Below are 16,061 nucleotides of genomic sequence, written 5' to 3'. Positions count from 1 at the left end.
TCTGGGATAATTTTCATGTCATCTTTTTTCAGGTAACTTAAATGATCATAAGTGATCCTATTCTAGTTATTTATTTTTTTTTTTTTTTGCGGTACGCGGGCCTCTCACTGTTGTGGCCTCGCCCGTTGTGGAGCACAGGCTCCGGATGCGCAGGCTCAGCGGCCATGGCGCCCGGGCCCAGCCGCTCCGGGGCATGTGGGATTTTCCCGGATTGGGGCACGAGCCCGTGTCCCCTGCATCGGCAGGCGGACTCCCAACCACTGCGCCACCAGGGAAGCCTGAAACTAATTCTTTTAAGACTTAACTCAGTCAAGAAACAACAGTTCTCATTTTAAGCTCAACCACCATTGTTATTTATTTATTTGTTTTTTTTGCGGTTCGCGGGCCTCCCACTGCCGCGGCCCCTCCCGCTGCAGAGCACAGGCTCCGGACGCGCAGGCTCAGCGGCCATGGCGCACGGGCCCAGCCACTCCGCGCCACGCGGGATCCCCCCGGACCGGGGCACGAACCCGTGTCCCCTGCATCGGCAGGCGGACCCCCAACCACTGTGCCACCAGGGAAGCCCCACCATTGTTATTGATCAACAGTATGTCACAATACAAACAGCATTTTTCTTGGTAAACAGAACTGGTAATTAGATACATTCAGGGTCAATATATAGTTATCAAAATATTCCTTTATTGATATTTCAGGAATATTATATTCCTTACATATTTAGTTGAATATTTATATTCTGTGTCTTCCAAGTAATTCCAATATAGTATTTCTTTTGAAATTATATTTTGAAATATAATATTTATAATGTTTCTTGTAATTAATGATAAGCTTTTGGTTTCTGACTTATTTTTTTTTACTAGGCAAGTACACAAACAGATGCCCTCAAACTGCCACCTTCCCAGCCTCCAAGACTTTTGAAGAATAAAGCTTTATTGTGCAAACCCATCACACAGACCAAGGCCACTTCTTGCAAACCACATACCCAAAACAAAGAATGCCAGACAGGTGTGTTCCTTGTGCTTTCTTCATTTAATTTTTCCTAGGGGAAAGTAATGTGGGATCTGGTTACATTAATTAAGTGCCTTCTATTTTATAGGTGTTGTGTTTGGTTGCTTATATTCGCTGCCCAATTGAGTTCTCACGATATCCCTGTGGGTTAGGTATTTTCATCAACTTAACAAGTTATGGCAAAGAGAAGGTAGTTGATAATACCATACTCTGAATGCTTCATTTAATTTCCTTATTCATGATAGTGTAGTATTATGGGTAAGCATAGACTTTGGAGTTACATAAACAGGGTCTTAGTTAAGAGGAACTGTTGTTTTCCAGAGCACCCTTAGGTTTGAACTTTTCCACACTCTATTTCAAATAATGTCAGTTCCTTTGGGGAGAGCTTTAGGGCTTTCTTTTCTTATGAACTGCCTCTACCCTCTTTGAGTTACTACTTTTCTGAATGATGGGCATGGTGTGAGCTTCTGCTCTCCTCAACTTGCCTTTCCTAGCATGGAATCTCTGCCCTACAAGTGATCTGGGGTGAAGGTAGTTCGTACCCTAGTTTTCTTGGCCTGCTATTCCTATAGTAGGTTTTCTCTTTGTGGGTGGTAGCTGTACTCACTAGGAAATTAACCTCTTTAACCTGGACTTTGAGGGGATAAGAAATGATGGTGGCCTGTCCCTCCTGGTGAGATACAGTAACCCTTGATGGGAGCTGAAGGAAGAGGAGCCCATTCTTTCTGGTCCCACCCATTCCAGAGTGGAGTTTCTATCATATTTAGCTGGCTGAGGCAGGGGTGTGGAGCAGGTAGTAGATCAAAAGTCACAGATGCCTACTGTTCTTACTGTATTTAGTAGATTTTCTTGAATAAATATTTCTCCATTTGCTGTATGCCTTTGGGACAATTTCCAAAGAATTTATTAAGTGGTTATTTTTTAGGTTTTCACCAACTTTGCTTGTTTCCCTAGAGAATTGGGTCTCTGGCATGCTGCCATCTGAAAATCCCAGAATTTTTAAAGTGGAAAGGAATCCTAGATTCTTAGATCTGGAAGGTTATCCTCTAGGCCAGTACTTCTCAAACATTAATATGCATATGAATTATTTGGGAATGTTACTAAGTGGATTCTCATTTAGTGGTGCCGAGGTTTTGCATCTTTTAAGTTCCTGGGTAATGTCAGTGCTGCTGATCCACGGGTCATGTTGAACAGCAGGGCTATAGATGACTTAGTCCTGTATTTTTATTGTACCAATAGTGACTTTATAAAAAAGTCATTTTTTAAAATATTTTTTTTATTTATCATTTTTTTACAGTAGGTCCTCGTTATCTGTTTTAAATATAGCAATGTGTACATGTCAATCCCCAAATAGTGACAGTTTAGCATTATGTAGCTTGGTTATCAGACATCTCTAATCAGATAACTTTTTTTTTATGTCCACTGCACCATGGTAAAATTGATCCCATATTATTTCCCACTTCTAACCCTAGTCAAATTGTCAGCTTTTCACTTCTTTTTACTAGCATTACCTTTCTCTTACATTAATGATTTTACAGTTATCTAACATTTTTCTGGCCTACAGAAAAGACTCTGTAGATAGTTGTTAATGATTTCTACCTCCATCCTTCCCACTTTTTCCCTACTCATGTTTAAGTTAGTTCCCAGAGTTGTTTCCTTTTTTTAAAAAATATCTTAGAACCTCTGCTCTGTATACTTATTTTTTTTCCTGCAGGTATCATAACCACCCTAGTTCAGGCCCTCATCTTCTTAGCTCTATATATTGTAGTTGCCTCCCACATTGTATACTTTCTATTCCATGTGAAGATGGCAGCCAAATTAATCTTTTTACAGCCATTTTCCTCACATTACTTTGTGCTAACCAATCTGTAGTAGTTCCCCACTGTCTAATGATTTCAAATGTGTATTATAGCCTCACAAAAATGGCCCTTCTACCTATTCAGTCTCCTCTTTAACATACACTACTTATTCATGTTAAGTCTTCTATACCTTTCTTCTAAGATAACTATTCCATTTATCCATCCAAGTTATATCCTTCATTCATCTTATCCTTGTATCACTGATAATTATTGTGTTGCCCACTTTTTTTAGTGCTGTTATACTCAAGCCTTGCTATTTCTCCTTTCTGTGAATTCCTAGTATCATAGATACTTCTTTTTTTTTAATTTAATTTTATGTATTTGGTTGCATCAGGTCTTAGTTGCAGCATGCTTGTGGGATCTAGTTTCCTGACCAGGGATTGAACCTGGGCCCCCTGCATTGGGAGCACAGAGTCTTATCCACTGTGCCACCAGGGAAGTCCCTCATAGATACTTCTTTTGAACTGTAAATGTCCACATGCTTTAAAAATTTTTTTTAAATTAAAATTACACTTCTTTTGAATTATAAGTCTTCATATACCTAAAAAATTTTTTTAAATTAAAATGTCGTTTCTAACCCTCTTTGTTTTTTTGTGGGTTTTTTTTTTTCTTCCATTAGAAGACACTCCAACTCAGCCCCAAGTTATTGTGGTGCCAGTTCCAGTACCAGTGTTCGTACCTATACCTCTTCATCTTTATACTCAGTATGCCCCAGTCCCATTTGGAATTCCAGTTCCAGTGAGTAATCATTTAGAGATTAAGCCTAATTTAGTATGCATTTTTCTCAATTAAGATTTGACAGCTCCATAAAAATACTTTTTACTTGTTGGTAAAATATACCTGACTCTGGTTGGCTATTAATCATACTGTTATATTACTTAAATATGGAATATATAAAGGACTGCTTCTATTTGTACCCTGCCTTGTCAGAGGAGGTTATGATTTAGCTTTTTAAAAACATTTTAAACACAAAAGACCACTAACATAGAAAAAGATCAGAAACAGTGTGTGAATGCTAGAATCCTAGATTGTAGCAAGAATGAAAAGAGGAATACTGTGATTTACAGGATTCTGACTTTTCGTTAAAGAAAAATGTATTCATTTTTTATTGGAAATATATATTTTCTCGGTATTGAATTCTTAAGAGAAACACTTGTGTGAAAATATTAAGCAAGAAATATAGTCAAAAACAAAACAAAAATTCATTACTTAATTATTCTTTTAGATGAATCAGAGACACGTTAAGTATCCAGAAAAGCACTTACTGAATTTCTATTTAAATGGCTGCAGTCTTATAAAAACAAACTAGCAAGACTATCTTAACCATTAGCAATAGAAATATCTTGAATTTGTTTATTAATAATTTTTATATTTAAATGATCTCACAAATAATAGTTTTGATGGTCGACCAAGAAACTCTTCAGTCTATCCTTGGTCTTTCAGATGCCTGTCCCTATGCTTATTCCATCCTCAATGGATAATGAAGATAAAGTCACTGAGAGTATTGAAGACATTAAGGAAAAACTTCCCTCACATCCTTTTGAAGCTGATCTCCTTGAGATGGCAGAAATGATTGCAGAAGATGAAGAGAAGGAAAAGACTCTATCTCAGGGAGGTTGGTATAATTTTAAAGTAAAAAAAGAAAAACACACCTATAAATTTTTAGGTAGCTCATGTAATTTTAAGTATTAGGCAGTCAAGGAGTTTCTAAAAGCTTTATTTGTTTTTAAATATGAAGTCTATGGGCTTGTTAAACTTGTTGATAACTCTGGAGCTCTATCCTGTTTATGAAAGAAATCGATACGGTTTCTAGTTCTTAGTGATTCCAGAAAAATAACTTATAAATCCATGTTTCATGGTCATGTTCTAGTTTTATCGCCTGCAGTCAAAGCCATGGTCTCCAGATAAAAATTACTGTTGTAAAATAATCAGCATGTTGGTAGAAGGTAAAAAGAATTTTAGGGTGGAAAACCATTTGGTTCAAAATAACCTATAGATAAATACCATTTTATGAGTGTAGAATAATGAACAGTAATTAACATTTATGTGCTTGCCGTACTCTAGGCATTGTCCTAAATGCACTGTGTGCGTCACCTCATTTAATTTTCACAACAACCCTATGAGTGAGGTACTGTTTACTTTAGATTCCTCTTTTGGAAAATAGGCTTGCCATGGTTATGAAATCAGGAAATAATGGAATCAGAAGTTGAATCCAGGTTTGTCTGACTCCAAAGAAAGGATTTTAACCAGAACTCAGTAGTATAAATTCCAGAAAGGTTTCCAGCCTTATTTAGCACTGCCTTGATTTTTGGATATAAGAAGAGATAAAGGAAATGGTGTTAAAGGGAGTTGAAATGTATAGGTGAATTTTTGCAATGGCGTATTTTTTTTATTTATTTAATTTATTTTATTTTTGGCTGCATTGGGTCTTCATTGCTGCACCGTGGGCTTTCTCTAGTTGCGGTGAGCAAGAGCTACTCTTCACTGTGGTGTGCGGGCTTCTCACTGCAGTGGCTTCTCTTGTTGCAGAGCACAGGCTCTAGGTGCACAGGCTTCAGTAGTTGTGGCTCGCGGGTTATAGAGCACAGGCTCAGTAGTTGTGGTGCATGGGTTAGTTGCTTTGCAGCATGTGCGATCTTCCCAGACCAGGGCTCGAACTCGTGTCCCCTGCATTGGCAGGCGGATTCTTAACCACTGTGCCACCAGGGAAGCCCACAGTGGCCTTTTCATATATCATTGATGAACCAAGAAATTACTCTTTCCTGACAATTTTTTTTTTCTGTGATGGTTTTTATAAAGCTAGCCACTGGGTTCTGATTTTGCGTAATACATTCTAGCTGGTTTTCTGAACACCACAGCATTTGAAAAAACTACTGTCAACTTTTCTGTTGTGTTGCCAGTACGTTTTTAAATCAGATATACTCTGAGAGATGGGTACAAAGCTTTTTGTTATTATCCCAAAGTTTCTGGTCTCATTTTGCTCTTTAGTGTATAATATCAATTCTGACCCATTTATATGTGGATTTTAAAGTCTTAGAATATTGCCCTTGGGCTTCCCTGGTGGCACAGCGGTTAAGAATCCGCCTGCCAATGCAGGGGACACGGGTTCGAGCCCTGGTCCATGAAAATCCCACATGCCGCAGAGCAACTAAACCCATGCACCACAACTACTGAGTCTGCGCTCTAGAACCTGCAAGCTACAACTACTGAAGCCTGCGCTCTGCAACAAGAGAAGCCACTGCAACAAGAATCCCGTGCACTGCAACAAAGAGTAGCTCCTGCTGGCCGCAACTAGAGAAAGCCCACGCACAGCAACGAAGACCCAACGCAGCCAAAAATAAATAAATAAATAAGTAAGTAAAGTAAGTAAGTAAGTAAGTAAATAAATAAATAAATAAAAAGAGTACTGCACCTATGCTTGATCTTCTAATTTCTGATACTTATTTTGCAAGTTCCAGCAATTCCTGATGAGAAACCTCATTCTAAGTTGGCTTCTCCATTCATGTTAATAGTCAGCATTTATCAAATGTTTCCTCTATACAAATATTGTGACTTTGCCTTTGCCTACAGTTCAGTCAAACAGAAAAACTTTAGACTGAGCTTCAAGACAGATAGTTTTAATCATCATAGTGTAATTAAAATCAAATGGTTTAGAAATATAAAGGGGGGAGAAATTAATTCCAACTGAAAGGATCTGGCTCATTTATCTTTGATTTCAGGGAAAAGAGACAATTTTCCTTGGTTTTTTAAAAAATCTTTTTTTTAATACTTTAAATCTTTAAACACTTTACTTTTTTTCTTCTTCCTTTTTTTTTTTTTCTTTTGTTTTTTCTTGGCCACATTGTGCAGCTTGTGGGATCTTAGTTCCCTGACCAAGTATTGAACCTGGACCCCAGCAGTGAAAGCTCCGGGTCCTAACCACTGGACAGCCAGAGAATTCCCTAAACTCTTTACTTTTAAAGTAGTTTATAGGGACTTCCCTGGCGGTCCAGTGGTTAAGACTCTGCGCTTCCACTGCAGAAGGCACTTGTTCGATTCCTGGTCGGGGAACCGAGATCCCACATGCTGCATGGTGTGGCCCAAAAACAAACAAACAAAAATTACAGTAGTTTATAATTGATAGAACTTTGTTCTGTTTAGTTCCATGTGCTGATTGCTCATGTATTTATATTCTAAGTTTGTCAGCTTTCCACTGCATCGTAAAGCATATTTTATTTAGGGAAGGAAAAAGGAATTTAAAACAGATTTGTCAACCTGTGAGTAAATCAATATTGTGTGTGTGTGTGTGTTGTGGTTAAAAAAAAAAAAAAAAGAATTTCAGATAGCACAGAATCCAAAATAAAGGTCTCTCTTGCCATGACTTCTTTCATACCGCTTGCTATCTAGAAGTGTAACCACTGTTATCAATTGTAATTTAACTGTATTTATCACTAATGCCTGACTTTTATTAATGAACCATTCTTTTCTGCATATAAAGACTATTTACGTAGAACCTCCCTAGTGCAGTCATTTCATTTGAGATGCGGTTTGTTTTTTGTATACATATAAATTGACTTATTATGTGCTTTTCTTTTTCTTTAGGATCCCAAACTTCTGAACAGGAGCTCTTTCTAGACACCAAGATATTTGAAAAAGGTTTGTAATTGTAAATGTATTTTGAATCTTAGAAATATTATCCTCTGTTAGTGACACAAATCCGTAAAGTATTAGCATCCTTGGATTTAATATTTGCAATTTTAGCTGTTTGTAGGGGGCATCAGACATCTATGATTTTGTGCTAATTTGTAAAGAGACTAATAAAAGCTACCTCAGATATTGGTTTTAAGGATTAATTGAAATAATGCTCTGAAGTGTGTACCAAGAATATAAATCTAGTTCTGTGATATTGGTGAACAAGTTACTTCATTCTTGAGTGTACCTATGGAATTGTCCAGCAACCATACCTGACTTTTTGGTATTTAGGGTTTCAGAGAGGTTTCTGAGTATGTCAAGTATATTATCTCATTTTGAGGGCTTGTTTGTTTTTCTGTATATTTCAGACCAAGGAAGTACTTACAGTGGTGATCTTGAATCAGAGGCAGTATCTACTCCACATAGCTGGGAGGAAGAATTAAATCATTATGCCTTAAAGTCAAATACTGTGCAAGAGGCTGATTTAGAAGTGAAGCAGTTCTCAAAAGGGGAAACTGAACAGGATCTGGAAGCAGATTTTCCATCAGGTTTGTGCAGTGTAACCTGTCTGTTCAAAGTCCTTTATTAGAATATTCGTACAACTCTGAATTGGCATAATGAAGCAGTTATAATGTATGATAACTATCTAGGGCACAAATGGTCCCTGCCTTTGAAGGTATTAATTCATACCATATTGTTCTTTATAAGGGGTTAATTTGTTTTTGTTGTTGTTGTTTTTAAGTTTCCCACAGTAATCATATAGGGATTTTTCTTGATTGTTAATAAAGTTTGGGGTTTTTTTTTGCGATACACGGGCCTCTCACTGTTGTGGCCTCTCCTGTTGCAGAGCACAGGCTCTGGACGCGCAGGCTCAGCGGCCATGGCTCACGGACCCAGCCGCTCCGTGGCATGTGGGATCTTCCCGGCCCGGGGCACGAACCCGTGTCCCCTGCATTGGCAGGCGGACTCTCAACCACTGCGCCAACAGGGAAGCCCCCCCCCTTTTTTTTTTTTGCGAGATAATAAAGTTTTTATACATGCTGTATCTCCTTGTTTTCTTATGTATATAAGTAAAGTCCATATTTTATCATAAACAAAGTAATGAATATAGTGATGATTACCTGATATTTCCTCCTTCACCCTAAGTGTTTATTTAAGTCTGTGAGTGATTTATCTCACATTGTGCTTTCTCTTGGATATCATAGAATCCTTTGACCCACTGAATAAAGGACAGGGAATCCAGGCACGTTCCCGAACAAGAAGACGACACAGAGATGGCTTCCCCCAGCCCAGACGAAGAGTAAGCAGTAACTTAATTTTTCTAGCATTTTCTTTTCTTTGTTGTTTTCCAACCTTGTATTTTTGTCCTTTTGTTTTTGTTTTTTTGAAGTCAAAAACCATATCTCTTATTTTATATTTCCTCAGGAGGGACTTTTTATTTTGTTTCTATAATCAAAGGAGTTTTCTGTTAGTTTTTTATAATCGTTGTTACACACTTTCCTCTTTTTTTTTTTTGCGGTACACGGGCCTCTCACTGTTGTGGCCTCTCCCGTTGTGGATCACAGGCTCCAGATGCGCAGGCTCAGCGGCCATGGCTCACGGGCCCAGCCGCTCCGTGGCATGTGGGATCTTCCCGGATCAGGGCACGAACCCATGTCCTCTGCATTGTCAGGCAGACTCTCAACCACTGTGCCACCAGGGAAGCCCTGCACACTTTTTTTTTTTTTTTTTTTACTTGGGTTAGTTTTCATCTTATTGAGTTATGTTTTTTATTATGGATATAATTCTTTTATCAAATATGACTTTTCCTCCTATTTTGTGACTTCATTTTTATTTACTTAATAGTGAAAAACAACTTTTTCCCTATTTCCATGGTTCATTTATTTATTTTTTTCCAGTTTTATTGAGATATAATTGACATAACAGGACTAAGTTTAAGGTGTAGAGCATAATGATTTGACTTACATACATCATGAAATGATTACCACAATAAGATCGTAAACATTCATCATCTCATATAGATAAAAAATTAAAGAAACAAAAAAATTTTTTTTTACTATGAGAACTCTTAGGATTTACTCTCTTCACAACTTGTATATATAGCACAGAGCAGTGTTCATTATATATATCCTGTCGCACATTATACCCCTAGTACTTACTTAAACTGGAAATTTACGCCTTTTGACTACCTTCATCCAGTCTCCCTCCCCCTACTCCCTGCTTCTGGTAGCCACAAATCTGATCTCTTTTTCTAAGAATTTGTTTGTTTGTTTTTGAAATATAATAGACCTACAATACTTTGTTAGTTCTTGGAGCACAACATACTGATTCAACATTTCTACATATTTCAAAATGTTCACTAGGATAAGTCTAGTTACAATATGTCAGCATACAAAGATATTACATAATTATAATTGTGTGATTGTATTCCCCACACTGTACATTTCATAACATAACCATGACTCATTTACTTTGTGACTGGAAGTTTGTACCTCTTAATCTCCCTCACCTATGTCTCTCATCTCCCCAACCTCCTCCCCTGTGAGAACCACTTGTTTATTCTCTGTATCTATAATTCTGTTTCTGTTTAATTATGTTTGTTCATTTGTTTTTTAGATTCCAGATATAAGTGAAATCATATAGTATTTGTCTTTCTCTGTCTGATTTGTTTCACTTACTGTAATACCCTCTAGGTCCATCCCTGCTGTCACAAATGGCAAGATTTCATTCTTGTTTGTGGTTGAGTAATAATTCCATTGTATGTAACTGTGTGTGTGTGTGTGTGTGTGTACCACATCTTCTTTATTCATTCATCTAGGACACTTAGGTTGTTTCCATATCTTGGCTGTTGTCAGTAATGCTGCAGTGGACTTAAGGGTGCATATATATCTTTTTGAATTAGTGTTTTTGTTTCTTTTGGGTAAAAAATACCCAGAAGTGGAATTGCTGGATCAAATGGTAGTTCTATGTTTAATTTTTGAGGAAGCGCCATACTGTTTTCCACAATGGCTGCACCAGTTTACATTCCCACCAACAGTGCATGAGTGTTCCCCCTTTTACACATCGTCGCCAACACTTGATATCTCTTGTCCCTTTCGTTGTAGTCATTCTGACAGGTGTGAGGTGATATTTCATTGTGGTTTTGTCTCGCATTTCCCTGATGATTAGTGATGTGGAGCATCTTTCCGTGTGTCTGTTGGCAATCTGTATGTCCCTTTTGGGAAAATGGCTCTTCAGATCCTCTGCCCATTTTTTAATTCCATTTTTTGTTTGTTTGTTTGTTTGTTGGATATTGAGTTATTTATACATTTTGGATATTAACCTCTTTCCATATATATAATTTGGAAATATCCTTTCCCATTCAGTAGGTTGCCTTTACATTTTGTTGAGGGTTTCCTTTGCTATGCAAAATCTTTTTAGTTTGATGTGGTCCCATTTGTTTATTTTTGCTTTGGTTGTCTTTACCTGAGGGAACAGACCCAAAAAATATTACTAAAACCGATGTCAAAGTTTCCTGCCTGTGTTTTCCTCTAGGACTTTCATGGTCTCAGGTCTTACATTTTCAGTTTAATTTTGTATATGGTATGAAAAAGTGGTCCAGTTTCATTCTTTTCCATGTAGCTGTCCACTTCTCCCCACACCATTTACTGAAGAGTCAGTCTTTTCTTCATTGTACAATATAGTCTTGCCGCTTTTGGCATAGATTAATTGACCATAAAAGCATAGGTTTATCTGGGCTGTGTATTCTGTTCCGTTGATCTGTGTGTATGTTTTTGTGCCACTACCATACTGTTTTGATTACTGTAGTTTTTAGCATAGTTTGAAATCAGGGAGTATGATACCTCTAGCTTTGTTCTCCTTTCTCAAGATTGTTTTGGCTATTCTGGGTGTTTTATGTTTCCTAATGAATTTTAGAATTATTTGTTCTAGTTCTGTGAAAAATGCCATTGGTAGTTTGATTTTATTGCATTGAATCTGTAGTTTGCCTTGGGTAGTGTGGTTATTTTGACAATATTCTTCTAATTCACGAGAATGGTGTATTTTTCCATTTGTTTGTTTAATCTTCAGTTTCCTTCATCAGTGTCTTATAGTTTTCTGAGTTGAGTCTTACCTCCTTTGTTAGATTTATTCCTAGGTATTTTATTCTTTTTGATGCGATTATAAACAGGATTGTTTTAAAAATTTCTCTGACAGTTTGTTGGTAGTTTATAGAAATGCAACAGATTTTGTATATTTTGTATCATGCAACTTTACTGAATTCGTTGGTGAGTTCTCATAACTTTTTGGTGGTGTCTTTAGGATTTTCTATGTATAGTATGGTGTTATCTGCAAACAGTGACAGTTTTCTTCCTTTCCAATTTGGATTCCTTTTATTTCTTTTTCTTCTCTGATTGCTGTGGCTGGGACTTCCAATACCATGTTGAATAAAAGTGGCAGAATGGGCATCCTTGTCTTATTCCTGATCTTAGAGGAAATTGTTTCAGTTTTTCATCATTCAGTATGATGTTAGCTGTGGGTCTGTTATATTTGGCCTTTATTACATTGGGGTATGTTCCCGCTATAGCCATTTTGTGGAGAATTTTTATCATAAATGAATGTTGAATTTTGTCAAAGGCTTTTTTTGCTTCTGTTGAGATGATCATATGACTTTTATTCTTCAGTTTGTTAATGTGGTGTATCACATTGGTTTGCAAATACCAAATTGTTCTTTGCATCCCTGGAATAAATCCCACTTGCTCATGGTGTGTGATCCTTGTAATGTATTGTTGAATTTGGTATGCTGATATTTTGTTGAGGATTTTTGTATGTATGTTCATCAGTGATATTGGCCTGTAATTGTCTTCTTTTATGGTCATCTACTTTTGGTATCAGGGTGATACTGGCCTCGTAGAATGAATTCGTAAGTGTTGCTTCCTCTGCTATTTTTTGTAATAGTTTGAGAAGGATAGGTATTAACTCTTCTCTAAATGTTTGGTCAACTTCATCTGTGAAGCTGTCTTCTCTAAATGTTTGGTCAACTTCATCTGTGAAGCTGTCTGGTCCTAGACTTTTGTTTGTTGGGAGTTTTATGATTACTGATTCAATTTCATTACTAGTAATTGGTCTGTTCATATTTTCTATGTATTTCTGGGTCAGTCTTAGGAGGGTGTACATTTCTAAAATTTTTCCATTTCTTCCAGGTGATTCTTTTGGTGTATAATTGTTCATAGTAGTCTCTTTAAGATCCTTTATATTTCTGTGTTGTTTGTTGTAACTTCTCTCTTCTCATTTTTTTTTAAAAATTTATTTGTACGTTTCTTTTTTCCTTGATGAGTCCGGCTGAAGGTTTATCCACTTTGCTTATCTTTTAAAAAGATCAGCTCTTGGTTTCATTGATCTTTTCTATTGCTTTTTAGTCTCTAGTTTATTTTTGCTCTGATCTTTATGATTTCTTTCCTTTACCAACTTTCCGTTTTCTTTTTCTTTTTCTAGTTCCCTTAGGGTATAAGGTTAGTTTGTTTATTTGAGATTTTTCTTGTTTCCTTAAGTAGGCTTGTCACTATAAACTTACCTCTTAGAACTGCTTTTGCTGTATCCCATAGATTTTGGATAATTGTGTTCATTTTCATTGGTCTCCAGGTATAATCTTGATTTCCTCTTTAATTTCTTTGGTGACCCATTGGTTGTTTAATAACATATTGTTTAGTCTTCTGTGCTGTGTGTTTTTTACAGTTCTTTTGTGTATTTGGTTTCTAGTCTCATAGCATTGTGGTTGGAAAAGATGCTTGATATGATTTTACTTTTCTCTTAAATTTACTGAGACTTGTTTTGTGGCCTAGCAAGTGATCTAGAGAATGTTCCATGTGAACTTGAAAAGAATGTGTGTTCTACTTTTGGGTGAAATATTACATATATATATATGTATATATATACACACAAACATATGTGTGTGTGTGTGTTTATTCTGTATATAGCTATTAAATCCATTTCTTGTAATGTGTCATTTATGGCCAGTGATTCCTTACTTATTTTCCTTATTTATCTCTGTCCATTGATGTAAGCGAGGTTTTAAAGTCCCCTACTCTTGTTGTGTAACTGTCCATTTCTCCCTTTATATCTGTCAATGTTTGCTTTATGTATTTAGGTGCACCTTTCCTATCCTCTCACATTCAGTCTTTGTGTGCCTTTAGATTTGATGTGAGTCTCTTTTAGGCAGCACTGTGGGTCTTGTTTTTGTATCCATTTAGCTACCCTATGTTTTTTTATTGGAGCATTTAGTCCATTTACATGTAAAGTAATTATTGATAGGTATGTACTTATTGTCATTTTGTTAATTGCTTTGTGGTTGTTTTTGTAGCTCTTTTTTGTTCCTCATTGTTTTGCTCTCATCCCCTGTGATTTGATGACTATCTTTAGTGTTATTTTGGGGTTCCTTTCTCTTTTTTGTGTGTGTATCTATTACTGATTTTTGGTTTGTTGTTACCATGAGGTTTATGTATACCAGTCTATTTATGTTTATACATGATTATTTTAAGTGCTGATCTCTTAATTTTGAATACATTTTACCAACCCTGAATTTTTACCCTCCCCACATTTAATGTTTCTGACATCATATTTTACGTTTTTTGGTTTGTGTATTCATTACTACTTATTATGGATATAGATAATTTTACTACTTTTGTCTTAATCTTTCTAGTAGATAGTACTGATCTACTATCTTTACTGTATGTTTGTCTTTACCAGTGAAATTTTTCCTTTTTTAATTTTCATTTTTCTAGTTGTTACTTTTTCTTTTCCGCTTAGAGAATTCCCTTTAACATTTCTTATAAAGCTGGTTTTGTTGTACTGAATTATTTTAGCTTTGCTTGTCTGTAAAAAACTCTTAATCTCTCTATCAAATCTGAATGAAAGGCTTGCTGGGTATAGTATTCTTCGTTGTAGGTTTTTTCCCTTTCATCACTTTACATACATGGTGCCAGTCCCTTCTGGCCTGCAGAATTTCTGCTGAAAAGTCATCTGATAGCCTTATGGGATTTTCCTTTAACGTAACTAGTTGCTTTTCCTTTGATGCTTTTAAATTCTCTCTTTATCCTTAATGTTTGCTATTTTAATTATAATGTGTCTTTGAGTGGAAATCTTTGGATTGAGTGTGTTTGGGACTTTCTGTACTTCTGGGACTTGGATGTTTGGTTCCTTTCCCAGATTAGGGTCGTTTTCAGCTATTATGTCTTCAAATACATCCTCTGCTCCTTCCGTGCTCTCTTCTTCCAGGACCTCTACAATGCAAATGTTGGTACACTTAAAGTTGTCTCAGAGTTCTCTTGAACTGTCCTCACTTTTTAAAATTCTTTTTCTTTTTTCTCTTCAGTTTGAGTGATTTTCACTACAGTGTCTTCCAGTTTGCTGATCTGTTCCTCTGTATCAGCTAACCTACTGTTAATTCCTTTTATTTCAATTATTGTATTTTTTGGCTCTGCTTGCTTGTTCATTATATTTTCTAACTCTTTGTTAGAAACTTCTAACCTCTCACTGTGTTCATTCTTCTCCTGAGTGCTTTGAGCATCTTTACAGTCATTACCTTGCAGTCTTATTGGGTAGAATGCTTCCTTTGGAACATATTCCTCTGTTGCCTTATTTTGCCTAGTTCTTTGTTTTTACTTCTATGTATTTCATAGGTTGGTTCCGTTTACCAATCTTGGATAAGTGACCTTATGTAAGAGACATTCTACGGGGCTGAGCAGCAGACTCCCTTCTAGGCACCAGAGCTGTATGCTCTAGGGGTGCCCTGTATATGCACTGCATGGGCCCTTATGACAAGCTGACTACTGTGGGCGTTCTGATAAGCATGGTCAGCATGGCTGACTACTGTGGGCGTGCTGGGACCAGAAAGTCCAAGACCGGTTGGTTGCCAGACCCTGCCTAATGCAGAGGCCTCCGACTCTGGTGTGGTTGGCTGCAGCCTGGGGCGTTCTGGTCCTGGTGCTGGCCCACTGGTGGGCAGGGCCACGTCATGAGGCAGCAGAGCCCTGAGGAGTTCCCAGGCTAATGCTGTCCTGCTGGTGGGTGGGACTGGGTGGAGGGTGGGTGTTCTCGGCCTGGTTTTGACCCACTGGGTTACAGGCTGGGTCCTGACACAGGTGGCTACAGGGCTGCGGTATACCCAGGGGCTAGTGTCTGCTCTCTAGTGGGCAGGGCCAGGGCTCATGGGATCCCAGGGCTGGTTCCAACCAGTGGTGGGTGAGGCTGTATCCTGGGACTAGTTCTGTTCCATTGGTGCACAGAGCTGGGTCCCAGGGTCTCTGGCTGGGGGGCCTGGTTCCTGAAGCTGGTATTGGCTTGTGGATGTATTGGTCTAGGTCCCACGGTATCCTGGGGCTAGTGTTGGTCCACTGGTGGGAAGAGCCTGCTCCTGAGGATCTCTGGCTGTGGGGCCCTGGTGATCCTAGAGTTGGTGTCAGCCTGCTGGTGGGCAAGGCCAGGGCCCAGGAGGTCCTGGGACTAGTGCCTATCCACTGGTGGGCAGAGCCTTGTTTAGGGTGGCTGAGG

At 37.7% G+C, this 16,061-nt stretch overlaps 1 protein-coding gene across 8 annotated transcripts in view; it reads left to right on the top strand.

The window, feature by feature from the left end:
* Nucleotides 1-16,061, top strand: part of ZMYM4 (zinc finger MYM-type containing 4) — a 174,458-nt gene that overhangs the window by 135,361 nt on the left and 23,036 nt on the right. For all 8 annotated transcript variants that reach the window (XM_073792112.1, XM_033838187.2, XM_073792104.1 and 5 more), the window contains 6 exons: nt 858-1,002; nt 3,484-3,602; nt 4,308-4,479; nt 7,446-7,499; nt 7,904-8,083; nt 8,741-8,835. In XM_073792112.1, the coding sequence (XP_073648213.1) occupies nt 858-1,002; nt 3,484-3,602; nt 4,308-4,479; nt 7,446-7,499; nt 7,904-8,083; nt 8,741-8,835 (765 nt within the window). The remainder of the gene's footprint in view (nt 1-857; nt 1,003-3,483; nt 3,603-4,307; nt 4,480-7,445; nt 7,500-7,903; nt 8,084-8,740; nt 8,836-16,061) is intronic.

This window comes from Tursiops truncatus, chromosome 1 (assembly GCF_011762595.2).
Source record: "Tursiops truncatus isolate mTurTru1 chromosome 1, mTurTru1.mat.Y, whole genome shotgun sequence".
Lineage (NCBI taxonomy): Eukaryota > Metazoa > Chordata > Mammalia > Artiodactyla > Delphinidae > Tursiops > Tursiops truncatus.
Note: the sequence above shows the minus strand (reverse complement) of the source record. Positions and strands in the feature narration are given on the sequence as shown.